General features: G+C 47.4%; 3 protein-coding genes and 1 pseudogene across 6 annotated transcripts; 1 reads left to right on the top strand and 3 right to left on the bottom strand.

Annotated features, from left to right (window-relative positions):
* Nucleotides 1-317: 317 nt before the first annotated feature.
* On the bottom strand, nucleotides 318-847 carry LOC123039874 (mavicyanin-like; annotated as a pseudogene).
* Nucleotides 848-4,539: 3,692 nt separating this feature from the next.
* Nucleotides 4,540-5,067, bottom strand: LOC123061204 (uclacyanin 1-like). Its single transcript, XM_044484175.1, has one exon. It carries the CDS (start codon nucleotides 5,065-5,067, stop codon nucleotides 4,540-4,542), a length of 528 nt encoding a protein of 175 aa, XP_044340110.1.
* A 3,133-nt stretch (nucleotides 5,068-8,200) lies between these two features.
* On the top strand, nucleotides 8,201-11,645 carry LOC123039775 (cyclin-D5-2-like). The gene is made up of 8 exons (XM_044462811.1): nucleotides 8,201-8,219; nucleotides 8,328-8,421; nucleotides 9,727-9,829; nucleotides 9,900-10,151; nucleotides 10,253-10,339; nucleotides 10,428-10,746; nucleotides 10,835-10,971; nucleotides 11,090-11,645. Exons 1-8 carry the CDS (start codon nucleotides 8,201-8,203, stop codon nucleotides 11,495-11,497), a joined length of 1,419 nt encoding a protein of 472 aa, XP_044318746.1. The 3' UTR covers nucleotides 11,498-11,645.
* Nucleotides 11,646-13,721: 2,076 nt separating this feature from the next.
* On the bottom strand, nucleotides 13,722-24,761 carry LOC123061195 (uncharacterized). 4 transcript variants are annotated; one of them, XM_044484174.1, is made up of 11 exons: nucleotides 24,463-24,761; nucleotides 24,227-24,321; nucleotides 22,686-22,728; nucleotides 15,915-16,230; nucleotides 15,733-15,817; nucleotides 15,592-15,633; nucleotides 15,315-15,483; nucleotides 14,812-14,864; nucleotides 14,477-14,689; nucleotides 14,204-14,250; nucleotides 13,722-13,987 (listed from the first exon to the last, which is right to left on the bottom strand). In XM_044484174.1, the coding sequence occupies exons 4-11, from the start codon at nucleotides 16,139-16,141 to the stop codon at nucleotides 13,933-13,935; spliced, it is 891 nt and encodes a 296-aa protein (XP_044340109.1). In that variant the 5' UTR covers nucleotides 16,142-16,230; nucleotides 22,686-22,728; nucleotides 24,227-24,321; nucleotides 24,463-24,761; the 3' UTR covers nucleotides 13,722-13,932. The 4 variants fall into 4 exon arrangements, with proteins under 4 accessions (XP_044340109.1, XP_044340108.1, XP_044340105.1 ...); XM_044484173.1 differs by having other exon boundaries at nucleotides 24,413-24,721; XM_044484170.1 differs by lacking the exons at nucleotides 22,686-22,728; nucleotides 24,227-24,321; nucleotides 24,463-24,761 and adding an exon at nucleotides 17,467-18,167 and having other exon boundaries at nucleotides 14,477-14,584.
* Between the last annotated feature and the right edge of the window lie 206 nt (nucleotides 24,762-24,967).

Below are 24,967 nucleotides of genomic sequence, written 5' to 3'. Positions count from 1 at the left end.
AGGGGAAGGGTGTTGGGCAAGGCTGCGCAAGGTGTGGGAAGGAAGGAGCTGAGCAGCCGAATCAGCCGGCCTATGCAGCTTGCATCTGACAACTAGTGCATGGCCCACCAAAAATTGGACCGGCTGAACGGCACCTAGCACTGCCCTTTATTTATTCCATGGTTATAAACACTTGATTATAGTTCGGTTTTGCAAGAAGATATGTTAAATCTAATTATAATGGAAAAAAAATACATTTAACAAAAGAACTGATTTACAATACACAAATAAGCATGCGCGGCGCGTCAAGACGCCAAAAAAAGCACCACAATCGTCGGTCAATAAAAGAACAATAAGAGACCAGCCGCGACAATGGCCAGACCTAGCCGCACCACCGCAGACTGATCAATACCAGCCGCCGTGGCCGAGCTTAATACAGTCTCGTACCGGCACCGGAGTCGCTTCCCCGTCCCTCGGCACCGTTGTACTGTCTGCACTGCCTTCGACTTCACGTTGACTTGAACCTTCATACCGGCGATGCAATGCCCTGGCACGCTGCATATGAAGTACCGCGTCCCAATGGATGCGAGTGGGACGACATCGTTGCCGGTTAGGAACGTCACGATGGGGCTGGAGCTATTGCACGCGTCGTACCAGTCTTTCTCACCTCCACCAGATTGTGCATGGTGGTGGAGTACTGAAACTACAGCTCATCGCCGATGGTGAACCTGGTTCTCGAAGCCCACATGGTGTAGTTGGTCTGCAGGTCCCATGATCCGGCCGGCGCGCCCACCATGTGACTGGCGCCGAGCACCTTCCCGGGGATGGCCACGGCCACGGTGATCGGGATAAGAACTCTAGCCCCCATGATTAAATGTCGATCGACTAGCTAGCTAACTGAAAAGATCAGAGCTAGAAGTTAGCGCTAGAGAGAAATTTGATAGGATCCAAGGAAGTTGCAAAGAGAATTGGCTGCACGAAGGAATGTGTTGTAAGATCGTTGATGCCACTGTGTCGAAATATATAGGCGATGGATTGATTCAAGATAGGATCATCAGGTGTAAGCGCGTTGAGCAGGTGAGGTATGGTAGGTCTATGATGCACGAATATTAGTACTCCCAGATGAATTTAAAACATGTTGGTGCATGCATGCTTCGCTCACCCATTATACAATGATAATCTAATAATGATGACGATGGGATTCGTAGCCGAGAGTAGACTTGGTCTGGCGGCAAACCCTCAGGCTGCTAGCGATCCGGTGCACAAGCGTGCTAAACATTAATTATTAGAACACAATCTTTGATTAAAGTTATGAGCCTATTCGTGGGCGCGTGCATATTCCTGCCGCACGATAATTGATTTATTAAGATGTATGTCACTGTAAAAATTCAAAAATAAAACGTAATCTTCTTTTCTCAAGAGCACACAAGTTAAGTACCATAGCTTTAATAAAAATTAAGTATCATAGCTTTGTTGTATAGAAGGCGGGATAACAGATACAAGAAGGGCTGTCATAGGCGTTGGTCGACTGATTTGGTCAAGATCGGTCACCATGCACGCCGTTGTAATAAGCCATCAAGGACAGTTGATTTCACGAATCGTTCTCTCAAAACAGGCTTTCGGGCATAAACAAGCAAACCGATACAAAGTGACCCGATACAAGACATTGCAGAGAACATCATAGCTGGTCTAAAGAAAATCGGTAATACTAGCCAAGAACGCTAAAAGCGCACTAAGTGCACCTAAACGCTTCGAACTAGCAGTCAAGAAGAAACACATGAAACCGACCACCATGCAAGAGGAAGACCACCTTCACCGGCGACGCCCCAAGAGGGTAACGTCACAAAGCGTCGCCGCCGCCGCATCAGCCGAAGCTAAGAAAGGTTTCACCCTGAGAGTTGGACGGCAAGAAGAGGTCCAAGGCGACGCCCCAAGATGAATACAATACCGGCAGGCCTTGTCGCAGCCGGCGCCGGAGCGCAAAGCTTTCGCTCGACCACAGCTCCTACCACATCAAGGAAACCCTAATGGGGACCCCACCATGACGGAATGTCAGCACCAGATCCAGATCAGGGCAAAGCTTCATCGAAGTCGTCTGCTATGCCAAGATCACCCATCACCGTGCACCTCGCCACCCACATGGCCAAGGTACACCGTCAACACCCGCCACGATGTCGCTCGCCGGAGAGCTAAGCCATGTAGCCCGTGTTGGGGTTAAATCCAGCGGATCTCGGGTATGGGGTCATGAGCTAATGATTTTAGCTTGATGGTAACATGATGAACAAGGGCTTGGCGAGCTGAACTCTTGTAATTTATGTTTCTTGCCGAGCAGATTTGGGGACACAAGATGAAAACAAAATATGGCAACGCTTTCAAAGCTTGGCGAGCTGAAGTCTTGTAATTTCCGTTTCTGCTTTTTTTGGCTAAGTTAGTTAGGCTTTGTTTTCTTCATTTATCTTCTTTTTAGGCTCATCTCAAACTAGTGTATACATACACTGCCCAATAATATAAAATGTTGCAGTGGGTGTTTACCCCACTGGTTCGCCTTAAAAATCATGTTACTTAACTAGCCGAATTTAGCTTTGCATGAACTTCTGTTGTATATAATGGTGAAGGAAATATGCCCTAGAGGCAATAATAAAGTTGTTATTTATATTTCCTTATATCATGATAAATGTTTATTATTCATGCTAGAATTGTATTAACCGAAAACTTAGTACATGTGTGAATACATGGACAAATAGAGTATCCCTAGTATGCCTCTACTTAACTAGCTCGTTAATCAAAGATGGTTAAGTTTCCTAGCCATAGACATGTGTTGTCATTTGATGAACGGGATCACATCATTAGAGAATGATGTGATGGACAAGACCCATCTGTTAGCTTAGCATAATGATCGTTTAGTTTTTCTGCTATTGCTTTCTTCATAACTTATACATGTTCCTCTGACTATGAGATTATGCAACTCCCGAATACCGGAGGAACACCTTGTGTGCTATCAAACGTCACAACGTAACTGGGTGATTATAAAGATGCTCTACGGGTGTCTCCAATGGTGTTTGTTGAGTTGCCACAGATCGAGATTAGGATTTTTCACTCCGTGTATCGGAGAGGTATCTCTGGGCCCTCTCGGTAATGCACATCACTATGAGCCTTGCAAGCAATGTGTCTAATGAGTTAGCCACGGGATGATGCATTACGGAACGAGTAAAGAGACTTGCCGGTAACGAGATTGAACTAGGTTGATACCGACGATCGAATCTCGGGCAAGTAACATACCTTGACAAAGGGAACAACGTATGTTGTTATGCGGTTTGACCGATAAAGATCTTCGTAGAATATGTAGGAGCCAATATGAGCATCCAGGTTCCGCTATTGGTTATTGACCGGAGATGTGTCTCGGTCTTGTCTACATAGTTCTCAAACCCGTAGGGTCCGCGCGCTTAACGTTCGATGACGATTTGTATTATGAGTTATGTGATTTGATGTACCGAAGTTTGTTCGGAGTCCCGAATGAGATCACAGACATGACGAGGAGTCTCAAAATGGTCGAGACATAAATATTGATATATTGAACCATGTTATTCAGACACCGGAAGTGTTCTGGATAGTTTCAGGTAAAAACAGAGTGCCGGAGGGGTTACCGAAACCCCCCGGGGGAACTAATGGGACACCATGGACCTTATTGGAGAGAGAGGAGGGCCGCCAGGGCAGGCGGTGCCCCCTCCACCCCCCTCCCCTTAGCAGTCCGAATTGGACAAGGGAAGGGGAGGCGGCGCCCCCTTTCCTACTCCCTCTCCCTCTCCTTCCTTCCCCCTCTCTCCCTTTTGGTGGAATCCTACTAGGACTAGGAGTCCCAGTAGGACTCCCCTCTTGGGCGCGCCCTAGGGGCCGGCCAGCCCTCCCCTCCTCCCTCCTTTATATACGTGGGGAGGGGGCACCCTAGAACACATAAGTTGATATTTTAGCCGTGTGCGGTGCCCCCCTCCACAGTTACACACCTCGGTCATATCGTTGTAGTGCTTACGTGAAGCCCTGCGTCGGTAACTACATCATCACCGTCACTATGCCGTCGTGCTGACAAAACTCTCCCTCGGCCTCAACTGGATCAAGAGATCGAGGGACGTCATCGAGCTGAACGTGTGCTGATCGTGGAGGTGCCGTGCGTTCGGTACTTGGATTGGTTGGATCACGGAGACGTTCGACTACATCAACCGCGTTATTAAACGCTTCTGCTTTTGGTCTACGAGGGTACGTGGACAAACTATCCCCTCTCGTTGTTATGCATCTCCTAGATAGATCTTGCGTGATCGTAGGAATTTTTTTGAAATACTGCGTTCCCCAACAAATGGATGGATGTAATGTCATTGCACTCAACATATCTTTGATAAATTTATTCCATGGTTACACGCTTGGTTATTATTTGGGTTTTTGCAACAAGATATGTTGAATCCAATTATAATGAATGCAATTACATTTAACAAAGGAATTGAATTTAATACACAAAGGGACCATGCTACAACCTATCAAGGAAAAAAAGGACCACAATCATCGTTCACTCTAAAAGAACAACGTAAGACCGGCCGCAACAACTATCAGACCGAGCCGGGCCATAGTAGACTGATCAACGCCAGCCGCCGCAGCTGAGCTTAATACTGTCTCGGACTGGCAGCGACGTCGATTCCCTGTCCGTTGGCACCGCTGCACAGTCCGCACTTCTTTCGACTTGACATTGACCTCGACCTTCATGCCGGCGTCGTAGTGCCTGGAGACGCCGCAGATGAAATACCGGGTCCCGACGGTAGCAAGCGGAACAACATTGTTACCGGTCGGGAAAGTCTCTATGGGGTTGGAGCCGTTGCAGGAGTCATATCCCATCTTGCTCACCTCCACCACGTTGTGCACGACGGCGGAGTACTGGAACTTGAGCTCATCGCCCTTGATGAACCTGATTCTCGAAACCCACTGGGAGTAGTTGGTCTGAAGGTCCCACGACCCGTCCAACGCGCCCACGGTGTGGCTGGCGCTGAGGGCCGTCCCAAGCATGGTCACGGTCACGGTGATTAGAATAAGAGCTTTGGTCCCCATGGATTAAATATGGATCTACTAGCTAGCTGACTTAGTAGTAACTCGAAATATGTTGGGGGATGAAAGTTTGTGCTAGAGAGAAAATTGGTTATGATGTGTGATCAACTAATGATCACAAGCTCCAAGGAAGCTAAAGAGAGAAATGGCTGCATGATGATTGGTGTTGTGAGATCATTGATACTAGTGTGTCCGAAAGTACCTTTCTACACCTGAGCTCATATGCTCCTCCTATGAACAGTAAAATAAATAAAATAGAAAAACATTTCAAAAAAATCTGAAATTTTTTTGTGGCATACTTTAAGAAATGTTTGTTGTGCATGCAAAATTTTATCACGAAATCACATTGGTGGAGGTCATCGCAAAAAAAACAAAATCAAAACTCCAAAATGCGTTTGAAAGTAACATTTTCAGAGTATCGATTTTGTTTTTTTACCATGCCTTCCACCAATGTCATTTCATGACGAAATTTTGCATGCACAACAAACATTTCTTAAAGTATGCCACAAAAACAATTCAGAATTTTTTAAAATGTTTTTGTATTTTATTTATGTTACTGTTCATAGTAGGAGCATATGAGCTCAGGTGTAGAAACTCCACGTCCGTAGTGTGTCGACATATATAGGCAATGGATGTGTTAAAGGATCATCGGGTGTAAGCACGTTGACGAGGTGACATAGAGTAGGTCGTCAAAAATACATGAAAATGATATCGTACACGTTAGCTCCTGAAACTGATATTATTATATATGCTTGGCTTCATAGCTTTAATAGAACACTAACCATGGAGAAGATGAGATAGGTAGCCGTCAGTAGACCGGGTGTGGGGAGAAAACGATTAGTAACGACATTGTCAAAAGACCATGTCCAAACATTTAGTTAGGAAATCATCAGTAGCCATCAGTAGACCTTGTCCTCGATCGATCCGGATGCCCGCACGAGCGTACTGAACATAAATTAATCCAACATATTCTCTAATTAAACATTGCGAACGTGTTGGTGCGCACATGTACTACATTGGTACGTCAAATAATTATATAATTAATAAAGGTTCTTCTAAAATAATAATTAAGATGTATGCCACTGTCAAAATTTACGGAAATTCACTATTGGTAATTGTGTTGACCAGATTCAAAAGTTGCATAATCGGCAGGGTAAGGGTGCCTCGCCGTTTTTTTTTCCGAAAAGGAGGTTATCCCCCGGCCTCTGCATCGAAGTGATGCATGCGGCCATCTTAATAATAAGCAAAAAGTTCAACTACGTTTCCAAGTCTTGAATAACAAAAAGGCTCACAAAGAGCAAAAGCATGAAAACGAGATAGCCACAATCAGCGGAAATAAGATAGATAGAAAACTAAACACCTATCTTATTATATGACCGCCATCCAAACGGTTAAAGATAGCCCGTGCTATCATCTCCCAACGGATAGACCCGATAACCATACGCTCCCTGGCATCCGTCGGAGTGAGTAGCGACCACATACAGATGAGTGTAATGGCCTGAAAAATAACCTGTAAGAAATGAATATGTGTTGTTTTGTTAAAAACCAAATCATTCCTGTAGTTCCATATAGCCCATAATAAAGCACATACTCCTACACGGATATGTTTCTCGGTTTCTGACTCAACTCCATCCAGCCACGTCCCGAATAACGTGTGGATGGTATTGAGAGGAGTAATGTTAAATGCCTTGTGAATAGACCGCCATAAAATTTTCGCCATTGGGCAATCAAGAAAGAGGTGTTTGACAGACTCATCATGTTCGCAAAAACTACATCTTCGCGATCATGTCCAGTTACGTTTTGCCAAATTGTGCTTAGTTAGAATAACTTGCTTGTGAACAAACCACATAAACACTTTAATTTTTAAGAGCATTTTGACTTTCCAAATGTGCATAGAACGGGGGATAGTGCCAGAATTGATAGTATCCAAATACATGGATTTCATTGAAAACACTCCATTCTGAGTTTGTTTCCAATGCAACTTGTGTGGCTATTGAGAGAGGTGAACATCCATAAATCTTCTCATAAGATGGAGCCAGGCTTCCCAACGGTTTCCCGCTAACGTCCTCTTGAATTGAATATTTAGAGGGTTGGACTGTAATACTGTTGCAACATAAGCATCTCTACGCTAAACAATATTATAGAGAGAAGGATGTTGGAGAGCTAGAGGTGTCTCGCCTAACCACGTATCATCCCAGAATCTCGTAGAAGTACCATTACCAACAGTGAATTTTGTCCTTTGGAAGAAGGTTAATTTCACTCTCATCGGTCCTTTCCAAAACAGCGAATCGGTCGGTCTGACCATCACCTGAGATAAGGTTCTAGACTGGAGGTACTTATTACGTAGGATCTGGGCCCATGTGGCATCGGTCTCTCCAGATAGCTTGTACAGCCACTTGCTGAGAAGACATTTGTTCTTCACCTCTAAATTTTCAATGCAAAGACCACATTGGTCTTTTGGCCTACAGATAATATCCCATTTAGTAAGTCTGTGTTTTTGTTTTAACTCATCACTCTGCCAGGAAAAACATGATCTATAGAAGTCCAATCTTTTCTGAACCCCCGCTGGTACTTCGAAGAAGGGGTATATAGCTAAAATCATATTTGGCAAAGAGGATTTATTGTTGGTCCTAGTTTTTGGTAGTGAAAGGTAATTCCACTAATAATGAGTTGTCATATATGTACTATACATTTGGGCTAAACCACAACACTGTGGATCGGAAGGAGAATTTTTTATCACCACCATTTCTCCTCGAGATGCTCTTGTTTTTTTAGTATGAGTTCCCCTGTTTCATTTTATACAATAAAATCACAACATTTTGCAGTGCGCCCAAATATCAAGGGGTAATCTGTGCGGTCCTGAGTGAGGAATTATACCTTGGGCACATTGGCTTCAACTTGGTACTTACGTCCAAACACTACCACTAAGTACACCTTAAGTATTTATACTAATATTATCCTTTTTGTTACTCATCTCTTAGCCCTTTTCTGTAATATGATAACGCAAAAGTAAATGCCCTTTATAGCTGCTAAGATAAAATCATAAATCTGCCATCTTAAAAGAAAAACGACAGAGGAAAGTTACGCTCGCCAAAAAGAAAAGCTACAACGGGACACCGCGATGCTGCATCCGGCCATGGCTTTTGCTGGAACTAGTCAGTGAGGAAACTAGAACCAGCTGTGGTGCATCCCAGGAACCCCATGGCAATAGATGCTGCATCCAGTCTTTTTTTATGGAATTGACATGTGTTGGAATAGGGCAGGAGAAAAGCTGCAAAACCTCAGCGACCATGCAACCATGGTTCCCACGAGCTACGACGGTGCTGAATGGCGGCATGCTTCTAGCAGCGTGGTGAGGTGCTGGGACCCATTGGCATAAAAGTTGCAAGCAGTCATCAGAGTAGCTACGACGGTGGTGACCGCGAGCTGCGAATTTTTTCTGGAACCGACGAGCCACAGGCGAAGTGCTTTTGTTGGAACCGGCTTGCACATTTGCTGGAACCAGAGACTGTAGATGTTGGAATCAGCGATGGTGAGCACCGGTTTGCCGGCAAGATGTTAGAACCGGCGCATGCAAATGTTGGAACCAAAGAGAGTTTTTGCTGGAACTAGTGCGAGTGTAAATTGCGAGCATTAGTGCGGCGGAAGCTATTGATACTGCATCTCACCGGCGTGGCGTGGTGCTAGGTACCGGGGCGACTGGAGGTGCGATGCTACCCGGGGGGCCACAGGAAAGTTGCACGAGGGGAAGGGTGTTGGGCGAGGCTGCGCGAGGTGTGGGGAGGGAGGAGCCGAGCAGCCAAATCAGACGGCCTACGCAGCTTGCATTTGACGGCTAGTGCGCAGCCAACCGAAATTTGGGCCGGCCGACCGGCACCAAGCACTGTCCTTTATTTATTCCATGATTATAGTTTGGTTTTGCAAGAAGATAAATGAAATTGAATTATAATGAAAGAAATTTCATTTAACAAAAGAAATGATTTATAATACACAAATAAGCATGTGCTATGCGTCAAGAAGAAAAAAGCACCCCAATTGTCGGTCACTAAAATAACAACACGACACCAGCCGTGACAACAGCCAGACCTAGCCACGCCACCGTAGACTGATCAATGCCAGCCATCGTGGCCGAGTTTAATACAGTCTCGGACTGGCACCGGAGCCGCTTCCCCGTCCCTCGGCACCGTTGTACTGGACGCAATGCCTTCGACTTCACGTTGACTTGAACCTTCATATCGATGATGCAATACCCTAGGACGCCATAGATGAAGTACCATGTCCCAATGGTTGCAAGTGGGATGACATCGTTGCCAGTCAAGAACGTCGCGATGGGGCTGAAGCTGTTGCAGGCGTAGTACCCAGCCTTTCTTACCTCCACCACATTGTGCACGGTGGTGGGGTACTGAAACTGGAGCTCATCCTTGATGGTAAACCTAGTTCTCGAAGGAGGTAATAGCATCTCAGGTACCCTAACTTGCACGAAATGTGATGATTTAGTCCCAAACATGTAAAATGTAACCCTATCATACCCCAACTTGCACTGCATGTGACGTTTTAGTCCCAGACCAATCACAGCTCCACAATTTGCAGCCAGGTGGCTGGCCCGGTCAGCGCACACACTTTTGCAGAACCCCCCCTGCCGTTTTCTTTAATCAACCTCAGCTACAACCATTTCGTCTGCGGGATCCCGCCGGAGTTCGGCGGTATTCCCGTGGCTGTCAGCCTTGACCTCCGGGGGAACGACCTCGCCGGCGTGATCCCGCAGGTGGGCTCGCTCGTCAACCAGGCCCACCGCCTTCGACGACAACCCGAGGCTCTGCGGGTTTCCGCTCAAGAGATCGAGTGCGCCGGAGAGAGGGAAGAATCCCGCAGACGAACCGTGGAATGAACCCTGGTGCAGCGGCGCAGGTTGGAAGGCCGCCGAAGCGTCGGTCGTCGCCCACGGTGCCGATTCTGGCCGTCATTGTGGTGGCGGCCATCGTTGCCGGGCTAGTGCTGCAGTGGCAGTGCCGGAGGACTGCTCGTCGGCCGCTTCCGAGGACTGGTTCCGGCAGGCGCGCCTCGCCGCCGTCAAATGGATCCTTGAAGTGAGCACTCACTCAGCTCCTCGCTCTCACGATTATTGGTGCGAGCATCGATCGATCGGTCACTGACGCCTTTGGAACCGGCATCTGATTTGCATTTGCAGACACGGGGCTGCTTCGGGTTCGGCCACCGCACGGCGTACCTGGCCATCGCCTACTTCGACCGCTTCTTCCTCCGGCGACGTGTCGATGTAATCAATCACCGCACCGCCGCCGTAAAACAAATTTAGCCTCTCTGCTTCTTAGGAACGGGAGGATGATGTGGTTGTGTGCGTGCAGAGGGCGGCCATGCCGTGGGCGGCGCGCCTCCTGTCCGTGGCCTGCGTCTCCGTGGCGGCCAAGATGGAGGAGTACTGCGCGCCGGCGCTGTCGAAGCTCGACGCCGGCGGCGGCTACGAGTTCTGCTCCGCCTCCGTCCGCCGGATGGAGCTGCTCGTGCTGTCCACGCTCGGTTGGCGCATGGCCGCCGTTACGCCGTTCGACTACCTCCCTTGCTTCTCCTCCCGGCTCGACCGGCACGACGGCCGCGGCGGCGGCGGGCATGACCCCGCCCGCGTCGCCCTCAAGTCCATCGGCTCCATCTTTGCCACAGCCGAAGGTTCATCTTCGTCCTGCACACCTTCTGAAAAGAAATCTTGCGAACTTTCTTGCATTTTGTCTGATTGATTTGCGCTGTGTTCATGCAACCGGCAGTGTGCTGGATTACAGGCCATCTACTGTGGCTGCAGCTGCAATCTTGGCTGCATCCTATGAAGCTCTACTGACCAAAGAAGCACTGGAGTCCAAGATGGACAATCTATCTCCATCATGCCCCATTGAGAAGGTTTCTTGCACAAACTAAATAAATAACCCATTTGCATCACTTTGATCATAGTAATGTTTCATTTGGATGATGAAATGAGCATTGGGTTTGAACAACCTTTGTCTGTTACATTGATCAGGAGCATGTACATGCCTGCTACAGCATGATGGTTGGCGACTTGAAAAGCAGAATGAGCCATGGCAAGAGATCATTGCCATGTCCAGACTCCAATGAAGTTGCCACCAGTACATATGATTCTGTTCTTGTTGATGATGTTGCCGACACCGCCGCCTTCATCGCAGCTGTGTCGGAGATGAACAAGCAGATCAGACTGGCAGCTGGATGGCGGCATCGTGTACAGGGTCGTCCCCGGCCGCGGCACCGACGTAGCCGCCGCCGTCTCAGTGAGCCCAACGACGGCGATGGCACTGAGTCCGGGTGGCGCCGGCGCCGTGCCTTTGAGGCCGAGGCTGCACCCATTGCCTATGTTGCCACTACCGAGCACGGAGACGCGGCCACAGCCTTGCATCCGCAGAAGAGATGGTAGCGTCCAGCGGGATTCCTCGTCGTATTCCGTGGCTGGTGTTCATCACTTGGTGGAGGCTCGGGACAGAGTAGCGCCGCCCGCTGCAGCTCGACGGGTGGCACAACAATGAACGAGAGACCATGAGAACACTGATGAGGCCATGGAGTGGAGGCGCTCGAATGCGCAGCTCGGCAACATCGTCGGTGCGTAGAAAACCAGTCTCAGCGACGCGACATCGTCGCCGGTGGAACTGAGAAAATACTGATAGCGGCCATGCGGCTTCTACTTGACGACTCGGTGCGATGGCCGCGGCCGTGTGGCCTCCCTCGGCGACTCCAAAACTCGGCGTGAAGACGGCGACGGCGGCTTCCAGTCGACAACTCGGCGTGTGCGCTCGGCGGTGGCCACTTCCCTCGGCGACTTGGCACGCATGGACGGCGGCGGCCGCTTCCCTCGGCGACTTGGCACGCATGGACGGTGGCGGTTTCAACTTGCCGACTCAGCTCGCTTCCGCTGCTGCTTTCGTTCGTCGAGTCGGCGAATATCAGTTGCGATGAGTATCCGTATAATCGTGTTTTCATAAAAACATGTATTAGTAGTTTTTCATAAAACGCATATTCCTGGCTTTGTGGAAACTGAATCTTGCTAATTCACGTTTTTACTGCGGGGCCCAAACATGGTTAAGTCTGTTACACGGTTATATAGGTTCACGGAAAACTAGTTCTGCGAAAACTACTTATCCAAACAAGGCCCTAGTGTTGCACGGATACAACACTAGCCTAGTTTATGACTCAGACTTTGACACGACTTGGACTACAACACTAGCCTAATTTATGACTCAGACTTTGACACGACTTGGACTAGTACTCGTACATGTACTAGCTACTAGGTAACGGCTAGCAGCCGGACTCATGCACGTAGCACTAATTGCATGTGGACTAGCTTTGCATCTAACTCAAACTCAAGATTATACTAACAGGCCCGACGGCTTCGCCAACTCCATTACCGTTGTCGGTGAGGCTGTCCATCGTTCACGGCGCGGCGAGGGGACTGGCATACCTGCACGAGTGCAGCTCTCGCCGGTACGTGCATGGCTGCATCAAGTCATCCAAGATCCTGCTCGACGACGAGCTTCGTCCGCACGTCTCCGGCTTCGGCCTGACCCGCCTCGTTGCCGGCGCGCACAAGACGGCGCAGTCAAGGAAGCTCGGCAGCAGCGTGGCGTGCGCGCTCCGCAGCGGCGCCCTGTCGGCGCTGTCGTACCTGGCGCCGGAGCTGTGCACGCCGGGGGGCACGGCCGCGGCGGTGACGCAGAAAACCGGGAAAAAGCCTTGGCTGATGGCTTTCTTGGGGTAACTTGCACTGACTGCACAAAAGTACGGGTTAATTAGAGGAAAAGGCAGGGTTTTTTTGCAAAAGTGTGTGTGCTGACCGGACCAGCCACCTGGCTACCAATTGTCGTCCTCTGATTGGCCTGGGACTAAAACATCACATGAGGTGTAAGTTAGGGTATAATGGGATTGAGTTTTGCAATTTTAGGACTAAAATATCACATCTTATGCAAGTTAGGGTACCTGGGATGCTATTACCTCTTTTAATTCAGAGAGGCACTGCAGGAGCCACATGGTTGACCAGTGTCCCGCCCGGGAACAGGGACGTGATATCTCATGTGGACGTCCAGTTTCTTTTTCCATCTCCCTCTTTAAATGGAGTGGAATGGAACAGGGCAAGGGCAAGGGCAAGGGCATGCGGCAGACAAAGCTCCTGGATCGTTTCGTTTGTCCGGGGCAGCATGCATGGGCACGTTCAACAGAGCTCTGGGGTCCTCCTCCTGACTCCTCTGCTCTCTTCCTTCCAGCCAATCATGATATATGCTACTGCCAATAATAAGCTGGGCTCCTCCTGTCTACTACTAGCATCGAACCTTGGGCGAGCACTAGTGAATTGCTCCTCCATGGCAATGGCATTTTCTTTAGCTTCGAATTTGTGGCCGGAGAAGAAGAGTCCTGCTGGAAACGGGCGAGGCGGCGCCACCCAAAACAAGGCCAGGGAGATTCCCTGTCATATATAACTTCCACGAGAACATGGAGAAACTCGGATACTCGCCCACACTGTGCTTGATTTCTCTCCCACGTCTTCCCAGCAGATCCTGAAATCAGCACTAGAAGCAGAGTCCAGTGTCAGGCTGTTTTCAGCTACTACGTACTCCATGGAACGCCAACCACAGGGGCAAGGCAAGACATTCTGGATTTTGAGGAGCCGGTGGGCTCGTGGCTCAGCCTTGTTACACAAACTGTATTCAAGCTAACAGTAATGCATTTGAGAAGTATTATATATGAGCCCTCTTTCTTAGGGAAGATCACACTGGCTAAATAGCCTAAATCACTTCCGTTAATGAAAAAGAACCCCTGAACATTCCCGAATGGTTCCCACTTAAATTCTATGAATCGAAATCTTCAACGCAATTTGATCTGCATCTCTTCCTCAACAAGCTCAAATATTTCGTCAATTCTGAAAATAAAATCAAGAGATCAATACTATCACACTATCAACAAAACTAGTACTCCCTCCGTTCCAAATTACTCATCGTGGTTTTAGTTCAATTTGAACTAAAACCACGACGAGTAATTTGGAACGGAGGGAGTATATGATACAGCTTAATTTCGAAATTCAGGTATCCTTATACTAGTTTGTAAAATCCAAAGCTAAAGCAGATGGAGCAATTACCTACTCGTCTTGATGTTCACATTAGCAAGCCAAGAGGTTAAATAAACCTGTAAAATAATAATTGAAAAGACACAACCCTTGTTAGAAAGCATGCTGCAATGAGCACAACACATTTGATCTAATCCAAAGATGGTGCTCTCATCCTTTATTTACAATGAGCCAACACAATGCTATGTCTACCAAACAAACAATTAAAAGATCTAAACATCAGGACAGAGACAGTTGATTTCTAAGGGAATAAATGCAAAGCTATTGCAAAAATTGGATCAACACCTGTAAAACCTCATGGGATGGGGTATGTCCAGGTCGCTGTGCCTGTAAGACATCAGCCTTCCAATTCTCAGGTAGTGGGAAGCTGTCTCCAGACCCCAGGCCAATCCTCTGAAATTCATTGAATTCCCCGTCATATAACTCATCTGACCATTCTAATGAAGGATCTGCACCTTCTTTTAAGTTAATTGACAGGAGGTCCAAGACAATCAGTCTCTACATTAAAAATGATTTCCACTGTCAGGATTTTTCCAAAAGTTCAGGAGAAACAGGGATGTAAAAAAATGCGATTTCTAAGTGCACAAGCTAAAACATAGCAGAATTGTGTGATGGCATACCTTCAATCGTAGCTCTGAAACAAACATCTCAACAAGCTCTTTGGCGAGGTTTTCTGAGATCAAGTCACGAATAACAACAAATCAATATATTAGCCGTATCTTGCTGGATCAGAAAGATCTGATCTTGAGTAGCTATTTTAGAAAGAAATTACGGACAAATCACTTTGGATATAAGAAACCAGATATTTATTCAGTCAACTTGATCTAATGTGGCAGTGCTACACTGAATAACTTGCAAATTATTTACTAACTATATAAAATTCACTTGATTTTCTGACTAAGTTGGAGCTATTTCCCAAACTACACAAAATTGATTCCAAGAATGCATTTCTGTCATGCCAAACACAAATGAAAAGAAAGTTCATCTGTCTATCCGAATCCTAGTACGTCTTTCAGAATAAAAATTTCTGAATCTCTTAAAAGCAAGTAATGTCACGTGGGAAGGGGAAATAAAGATTACGGAACTTAATCCAGTTTTGCATAAAAAAATGCGAGTAACCCACCAAATTCTAACATGGAGATCCATCTGTATACTGGAGCTCCTCCACCATCCCCTAAATCATTCAAATCATCCTGCCGATCAGTAAATCGGACTAGTGGGCTACCAGAAGATACTTTGGAGAAACACCGCATGGCATGAGAAGCTTTAACCAAGTCGGACATGGCACAGACCTATTACCAAGAAATAGGAAGAGCACCAAAAGTCAAACAACCATTAATGGCTTACAGGGTCCCGGCTAAAATGACATGAACAAGCATGGGCTTTGTATGAAGCATTACCATCTCCTTGTAGGCTGATAGAAGCATCTCGCGGCATTGCACCTGAACCAAGCAAGGGACATGAAAATGAGGGGATGAACAAGAAAATTAAACCATGCTGCTGAGGAGGATTGGCTGAGTTCCTGGCGACAGCGTAGCTACCTCCTTGTGGGTCAATTTGGCGCTCGCCCTGTCGCGGATCCTGGGCATGCCCTTGAGCACCCCCAAATCCATCCCTGGCATGTAACTGACAAAATGACAAGCACAAGGCGCAGTCAGTAACTAGTTAATAAAATCTCAAAAACTCAAGCGTCGCCGAAACACAGAGCCAGAGAGGGGGCGACCTGCGGGAGAGGTAGGCGTTGACGAGCGTGGCGGCATGGGAGCGGCCGCTGGCGGCGGCGTCCAGCCACCGGGTCTTGGCGGCAAGCAGGCGCGACCACTGGTTGCGCAGGTTGCGCTGCGCCGCTGGGCGCCACTGGCGCAGAGATAAGGGAGATGGGGTTGGGGTTGGGGATGGGGAAGAGGGGTCGGCAGGGCGGCGAACAGGGGTGGCTGCACAGTCCTCCATTGTTTTGCCTAATGGAGTAAAGGACTTCTCAGGTCCTAAACTATTCTGAGGCAGTGGCTGAGCTAGAAACAAATAATCCAGTGGGCCACCTACAAAAAAACCGACATAACACAGTAATAAGAAATTGACCAGAAGAGCAATATGAATAGCTTAATCAAGTCTCACAACATTAGAGTTAACTAAAAATGTTTGAAATTTCCAAATATTACAACACAACTAGGGCTGGACAGAAAGCTCAGGGCTCGAAGATACAACAAGCCAGGCCCAAGCCTCCGGCCAAGCTCGTGAAGCACGCAAGCTGGTCAAGGCTCGGTGCAAGAAACATATGACATGACCTTTGCTAAAGAACTAGCAATACATTACCATATACTACAAGATAATATAGGCATGCACTGATCAACAATTCACAAATCGAAAGAAGAAAGTCCAGCAAGGTCCAACATCAACGATACCATTCACATATGCATTTGGTCCATCAAATTGTCTCAAGTCTCTCTCAACAAGGACGATTCAGAAGGACCATTACTGTATTGTCTTCTCCTAATTCTCATTCTTTGTATTATCTTTCCACCCATTTCTTGTATCGGGTCAGTAAATCTCAATGAATGTGATTTACTCTGCATCTCAGTTTTTGCAGGTCAAAATCAAACCTGTGTGCTAGCCAATAATCAAATTTTGCTATCCTACTAAATTAATCACATAAGTCAAGTCTCGTACATTGTCACATAAACAATAAAGGGGCCCTAACGAGCAGGGTGGTCCAACTTTTTCTTTTGACAACGAATATGACATGCCAACGTTCTAATTAATTTACCAATAGCAGATAGAAATAGATCAATATGGTCTTACAGACATACTCCCTCCGTCCGGAAATACTTGTCATAGAAATGGATGTATCTAGACATATTTTAGTTCTGGATACATTTACTTTTATCCATTTGTGGACAAGTAATTCCGGACAGAGGGAGTACTAAAATTCTCAATTGCGTAAGAGAAGCCTACATAATACATACCTTAAGAAGTTCAAGAAAGACTGTGTGGCATTGTTAATTTGTAAAGAGTGGCATTGTTAGAGTAACATGTTAGAGTGGCAAACAATCAGACAAGTCATTAATTTGTCACTAATCAGGTGTTCATGTACTGGGTAGCAAAATTATGTGTATGTATTCACAGGACTGTGTGTGCATGTACTGGATAGCAAGTCCTGTTGTTCAGTTAACGCAACAATAGACTTGACTCTTCCACCTGATTGATGCAATAGACAACAAAGAGCAAACCCTAAATCAGAAATTGGGGAATGGGCAGTGCCACAGTGGACAACTTACCTTCAGTCCTCAAATCGAGCTCAAGGCTTACTGCCGGCCGAGTGCCGGAATCGGTGGAGGGCGGACTGGGCGGTTGCAGGGGCGCTAGGGAAGCGCAGTAGCGCCGAGCGCTGGGCGGGCGGGGCGGCTCCTGGGCGTCTAGCGATGACGAGGCAGACAGCGACGGCTGACGGCGTCCGGCGAGACAGCCAGCGAGATCGGGAGCCGAGCCGCCGAGGTCGGGGACGCACAAGGGCTCGGCGCGTCTGTCCCAGTGTCCCCTAGGTGCGTTTTCCCCCCTTGAGAACAGGTTTTTTTTTGAGACAATCTTGAGAATCAGGTGCATTGTTTGTTGGGCTAGACGGGTCGGGACGAGTTTTGTTGGGCTTTTCTTTCTTAGTCTCATCTGTAATTTCCTGTCGTATATGGCCGGTCTAAAATCCCACAGCCCACCCTGTCGACCTTGCAGATCCACTTGCAAATGTGTCACTACGGTTGAAGCTTTAGCCTGCCGAGAGGCCATGGCCCTGCCATCTGACCTGTTACAAACAAGCACCATTGTTGCATCAAACTGTAAAGGTGTCGGGTCAAACATAAAGGATGGGACGGGCAAAAAACATGGTCATATCATCCGGGAGATAAAGATTATGGCATAGGAATTCCAAGAATGCTCTTTCCTTTTTGAAGGAAGAGCATCGAATTTGGAGGCACATAGCATCACCATGGATTTCGAGTCGAACGACTAGTCGTCGACTAGTTGATGAGTCATTACATGAAGGTCGACTCAACCTGTCGACTCGAATCATTGGATGAGTTGAACGACTCGGTCGACTAGTCTCGACTAGTCGCGGTTTGTGAGTCGAGCGACTCGATCGATCTGTCATGTAAGAGGAGACTGGTAGAGGAATTGGAGCAGGGAAGGAAGGGCGGTTCTAGGGAAGGAGGGGGGAGGCAGAGAGGGAGGGGCGGAGGCAGAGAAGCCATGAAGGAGGAGCTGCAGCAAGGCCATTGCGGCTGTTGATTTGTGCCTGGAGGCTGGACCTGGAAGGGAGCAGGTGAGAGAAAGAGGTAAAAGAGAGTAGATGGACGGTGAAGATTAGAGCATATAGATGGTTGAAAGAACATGCGGTGCCCCCATGTTTGGTTTTGGTAATTGATGACAATCTCTATGGACTAATGGTTGCCTTGAGTTATATTTGAAGGTTTTTGTCCATAGGCTTTTCTTGGAGTACATGTGTTGGTTTCAAGGAGAGTTTGTGTCGACCAAGGTGCTATTCAAGGAATTACCTAAAGATTGGTCTTGTGAGAGGTTGATCAAGACTAAGTCAAAGAGTGAATCAAATTGACCAACCCACAAAGCATAGAAGATGTACCAAGAGGGATCAAGTGATCCCATGGTATGGTAAGGGATCAAGTGATCCCATGGTATGGTAAGCATTGTCAATTACGCTTCGTGTACTAACCCATGGTCTTCGTGAGGGTTCTTTGTGGGGTTAGGTTGCGGTGTGCAAGTTCAAGTGGAGCATCACGAAGAGATCAAATGCTTGAAGCTTGCCGTCCTTTGTGGTGACAATGGACTTGTGAAGATGTGCGGAAGAGTGGCTCACCCATAGTGGAGTATGGGGGAGCAATCAACTAGTCTTCATCAAGTCAACCCAATCAAGAAAGGTGGTCCAACTTGAGGGAGTCAAGATCGTCTTCATCTAGCTCAAGTGGACCATGTGCAAGGCAAAGGTTTGCCCTTGATAGGTTTTCTATTTTACCGGTCTCATGATGGTAGTTGGGAGACTGGGTTATAGGATCGATTGCCGTACTATCAAGGGGGGCTCTCGATGAGTAGCTTGATCGTATCGTTCGCTGAGAGCTCAAACCATTGCATCCTTGCATCATCTTTCTTGGTTCTTGTTTGGTTCTCTTTGAGAGTCTTAGAGCTTTTGGTCATCTTGATGACAAGCTAGAGTTCATCGAAAACGGAGTTCGCTTGCATACTCTATGATGTTTTCGTTGTTGGAGGTTTTGCCGGTTCTTCTCGGTTGGAGGTTTCACTCCTCTATTTGTTGGCATACCTCCCCTGCCTCTTCTTTCTATAACCAGTCGTTGTTTTGATGCTACTCGTCGTCTTGTTTCCAACAAGCTTGAGTTTGCTCAATTTGGAGCTCGTATGCAAAAGTTATGGCAGCTCTTGTTCTCTTGAGTGTGGTTTTGTCATGGTCCGCGTTGGAAAGGTTTGGGTGGTTTCTTCACGTACACGTCTCCTTCTTTTCCCCTCCTTCCTTGGAGCTTCCTCCGTTTTCTTGCCTCCCTTGTGTGGCTGCCGTTGTTGGCTGCGGTAGTACTGCTCCCAGGAAAGCGGTAGTACCGTAGGCATCAGCGGTAGTACCGTGCAGTGGCACGGTAGTACCGCAGGTGCCCACGGTAGTACCGCTCCCCTAGAGCCGCACTACCGCTGCCCACCAGGCTAGTGCCGCCCCTTTGCGGTAGTCGGAGCGGATGTAATTTTTTACATCCGCACCTACCGCGATAGTACCGCTTTCGCCGTGCGGTAGTACCGCCCCTCGGCAGTACTACTGTGTTGAGTTTTTGCTACTTCCGTTTCTTTGCAGAAGTAAGCACGGAAGTTTCCCTTTTCCCCTGGCTGGGACTTTTGCCTCGCGGTAGTACCGCATGGGGGGCGCGGTAGTACCGCGCGTGCGGAAGTTCCGCCCCCAGCTCCTGTGCGTCTGTTTATCGGTTCTGTGCTGGGGTTGCGGCAGTACCGTGGGTCGGTACGGTAGTACCGCACCGCCGTGCGGTAGTACCGCTTGGATGCAAGCAGTAGTACCGCGCGGCCTTGCGGTAGTACCGCTGGCCAGGCGCGATAGTACCGCTGGCCGCGGGCTGGTTGGTGGGTAACGGTTGGATTTTTCCCCACCTATAAAAGGGGGTCTTCTTCCCCAATGAACCTCATCCTTTTAGCTCGTGTTCTTCCCCCCTTGTTGACCTTCTTCGAGCTTTCTAACTCTCAATCCCTCCAATGATTCTTGCTAGTTCTTGAGGGAAAAGAGAGAGGAGATCTAGATCCACGTTTCCACCAATCACTTTCTCCTCTTTGTGAGGGGAACCCCTTGGATCTAGATCTTGGAGTTCTTGGTGTTCTCCTTCTTGTTCTTCCTCTCATTTTCCTCCCTAGCACTAGTTGCTTTCGTAGGATTTGAGAGAGAAGGACTTGGGCACTCCGTGTGCCCTTGCCATTGCATTTGGTGCATCGGGAGTTCTCCACGGTGATACGTGGAAGTTACAAGTTGAGAAGCTTATTACTCTTGGGTACTTGGTACCCTTGAGCTTGTTCCTCTTGGGTGCTTGGGCGCCCTAGACGGTTGGTGGTGTTCGGAGCTCAATCATTGTGGTGTAAAGCTCCGGGCAAGCTTCAGGGTCTCCAATTAGGTTGTGGAGATCGCCCCGAGCAATTTGACGGGTACCGGTGACCGCCCCCAAGGGTTGCCAAAGTGTACGGGTTCGGTGACCGCCCCCAAGGGTTGCCATTTGTACGGGTTCGGTGACCGCCCTCAAGGGTCCCTTAGTGGAATCATGGCATCTTGCATTGTGCGAGGGCGTGAGGAGATTACGGTGGCCCTAGTGGCTTCTTGGGGAGCATTGTGCCTCCACACCGCTCCAAACGGAGATTAGCATCCGCAAGGGTGTGAACTTCGGGATACATCATCGTCTCCGCGTGCCTCGGTTATCTCTTACCTGAGCCCTTTACTTATGCACTTTACTTTGTGATAGCCATATTGTTTCTTGTCATATATCTTGCTATCACCTAAGTAGTTTATCTTGCTTAGCATAAGTTGTTGGTGCACATAGGTGAGCCTAGTTGTTTTAGGTTTTGTGCTTGACAAATTAACCGTTAGGTTTATTCCGCATTTGTTCAAGCCTAAACCGTAATTATTTTAAAGCGCCTATTCACCCCCCCCCCTCTAGGCGACATCCACGATCTTTCAATGGTTCAGATTGAGCCAGGCACGCTAGGGTTTCGTTGGGCCTTACTGGGTTAGCAAATGAGTTAGCTAACAATTATACAGAGGAGAAATGAATTACCAAGAGGAAGTGTCATACCCTGTGGTACAACAAATGCATCTTGGCGGCTCAACCTCATTGCATCACGCAAGACTCTTGAGTCAGAAGCTGAACCCTCCCAGCCAGGCAAGACATACATAAATTTCATATTCCAATCAACCACACCAAGCATGTTAGTGCTGATAGCTTGCTTCCTGTTCCTATATCTCCCTTGGTCACACACGGGCACACAAACATCAACATGACACCCATCTAGTGCTCCAAGTGCATTGCCAAACCACTTCCATTTGTAATCATCAGGTGGCTGAGTAGAAGGATCAGGAAGCTTAATGAACTCCCCGGTTAGAGATAGAATCGCTGTTAATACATCGTCAAAGTGGGTAATAATAGTCCATAAGGAGCGCTTGTAAGTGCCACGCAGAATCCTCATTTTGATACCATAGCCAACTACCAACAAGAACAGTGCCACCTTTTCCTCCACGGAAACATAGACACTGTCATGAAGACCAGCCCTCTCACGCAACATGGTGCATAAGTCATGGAAGTTTCTTTTAGTTAAACGCAACTGATCATAGCATGTTACTTCTGCCCCATCATACATTCCTTTTAGCAAATACTTCCGATGAATGTTCTTTTCCTCATCGTCACTAAAACTCCCTAAATCCCTTGGTGCCCTCCTCGTACTAAGATATGCTATCCCAAGAACAAACGATTCAAAGTACAGTTTGGTCAAAACTACCCGTCTCCTCTTTCTTCTTTTGTTCTCCTCGTTTATGTAAGCAACCAAGTCCATGTCAGACATGGTGCAGCTACATTACATTTCACAAATTAGACATTCATGCCTCATTCAATCACACAAGTAAATATACAAAGACATGGTACAACAAGCATTTCAAAAATTATGCTACGGCTAGCTATTAAGGACAAGTCATCAATCAGCCATACGACATAAGCAAGCAAGATACCAATCAGGCATATAAGACAAGCTATCAAAAATTGTTGTACTAATTTATGCTACAACAAGATATCAAAATTTCAGCAAGCATTCAGTCATTTAAGACAGGGCACAACAAGCATTCACTATATAGTCAAATACTGATTCTAGTTCTCTTCACCACATGAATGCATGGCCAAACAAAACTTATTTTTTCCTTACTGATAGCAGAAATTATCTCTGAACATACCTTCAGTTGGTCTACATGGATGTGCCAATCCAAGACAAATAACCTGCAGCAGAGTTAATTTAAGACAGATTAGTATCTTACTATGCAAACATATTGGGGAGGAGGGACGAACTGTGATGGGGAAGAGGGGGAGCGGCCATCAGATCTGAATGGGAGGGAGGGGAGGACATGGGATTAGGGTTGAGTAGGAGAGGGAGAAGGGCGGATGGGGGGTGGTAGATGGACGGAGCTACCGCTGGTACTGATGTTATGTAGGCGAACAAAAAATTGAAGTGCTAATTCTTTGAACGAGAAGTATATGTCGAGGACCTTACTACATAGCCGAAACCAGCATGATAGCAGAGGTAAATAATTACAGGGAACCACAAATTAGTGAGCTACAGGCCCCAGTAGTACCCATACACATGGATGTATTAGTATCGCAGAGAACATGTGCACACAAGAGATCAGATTATTTTTCTAGAAAAGTGCAAGATTGTAGTTATTGGAAGAAGTCGTTTCTACAGGAAAAATATACATGCTCGGCAGTACTGATGTTGTAGAGATATTGAATCAATAATATAAAAGTTTCACTGTTGATGTTGTACGGACAAAGATTAATGGCTGACTGGTGGCCCAGTAGTTAAGATACTGAATCGATACCATTTAAGTGTTAGTGCTGATGTTGTACAGATTAATAACAGAATCCACACATAAATGTATTAAAGGTTCAGAGCAATTCCACATTACTTCAGCACACTCTTGCCAAACGAGACATCTTTCTGAACTTATCTACACCTGAGCTTCTGTACATAGGCTACACAATCAACTTGCCATGTAATATAAACATATAAAGTTCAAGTCAAATTTGATATTATGTAGCTATGTAGCTAAAGAGCAGCTGCAATAGCAAATGTTCAGGATATAAAATGATCCTTCCAACAGGCAGTATATTCCAAGGTACTGATGTTAGGTGGACACTAAAATTTTAAAATACTAATTCTTCGAACAAGAAGTATCATCATGATAGCAGAGGTAAACATTACAGCGGAAACACAAACTAGTGAGCTACAGGCCCAATGAACTACACATACACGGGAATGTATTACTATCTCACAGAGTACACTTGCACGCAAGAGATAATCTTTTTTCTTTTTATAAAAATGCAAGACTGTAGTTAATGGAAGGCAAGTCATTTACCCAATGCCAGCAAGTGTTGTGTTACAAAGAGTTGAGATTTCTACATACAAAAATGCATGCTCGGCAGTGTGCACAGTGAAAACTGTATGCTGCTACTACATTTAACTATGCGCAGAACTCAACCCATAAATTATTACTTGAGCACTAATTGTTATTTTTATTTGAAAAATATTCTAATATGTTGAGCACAGTCACGCACCCACATCCAGTCATCCACACTAGCTAAGCAATATCAATAATATCAACAAATCCACACAGCAGAAGCACCAACGCAAGAGATGACTGGTACTTGAGCAGCAAGCATGCAGCAGCAACCAATCCATAGAGAGGAAGAGGGAGGGAGCGAGCAGGGGAATAACAACCTGGGGGCGAGAAGCTCGCGGTGGAGTGGCTAGGCCGCGAGGTCAGGGAAGGAAATCGCCCAACCTCCATCCGGCCATGGTATTGAGTGCCTCACCTGCGACCAACCAAAGTAGTAGGAAAACACATCAGCCATGGAGATCCATCCATCGATTTAGGGGTGGGATTGGGAACCGGAGAGGCGGTACCGTCCGGGGTTAGCGCCATGGACCACGCGGAAAAGGAAGGGGAGGCCAACCTTGGCGCAGAACAACGCGGAGAAGGAGCCGACCTCTGGCGCTGCTTGGCGGATCCGGAAGCAGCGCTGCAAATCGGGAAGCGCCTCGGCCTGCTCGTTCTGGGGGCCGCCTAGTTTAAGGAGAGAAGGTGAGAGCGGGGGATGGGGGAGAGGTGGGGGCGGTGGCGGTTAGGGAGAGGGGCACCGAGGTTGCCGGTGGTGGCGGCGGACGAGGGAGAGGGAGATGGATAGGATTGAATTGGGGGACGGAGGATGGAGAAGAAGATGGGGGAGCAGTGGTGGTGGAGCCGCTCAACCACCGTTGGGCCATGTGCCTACCGTGCGATTTGAGGGAGTGGACGGTTGTGATACGCGATCCGCGAGAAGGGCGGATTGACCAATCAGGATTCAGCATACGCATCACACCGGATACATGCCACATCAGCATGAGCCATCGGTGACGGTCCGACTTAGGTCCACATGGTCTGTCCATGACAGTTTCCATGACAGTCTTTCATTGTCCGTC

This window comes from Triticum aestivum, chromosome 1A (assembly GCF_018294505.1).
Source record: "Triticum aestivum cultivar Chinese Spring chromosome 1A, IWGSC CS RefSeq v2.1, whole genome shotgun sequence".
In the NCBI taxonomy this organism is placed as follows: Eukaryota; Viridiplantae; Streptophyta; class Magnoliopsida; order Poales; family Poaceae; genus Triticum; species Triticum aestivum.
Note: the sequence above shows the minus strand (reverse complement) of the source record. Positions and strands in the feature narration are given on the sequence as shown.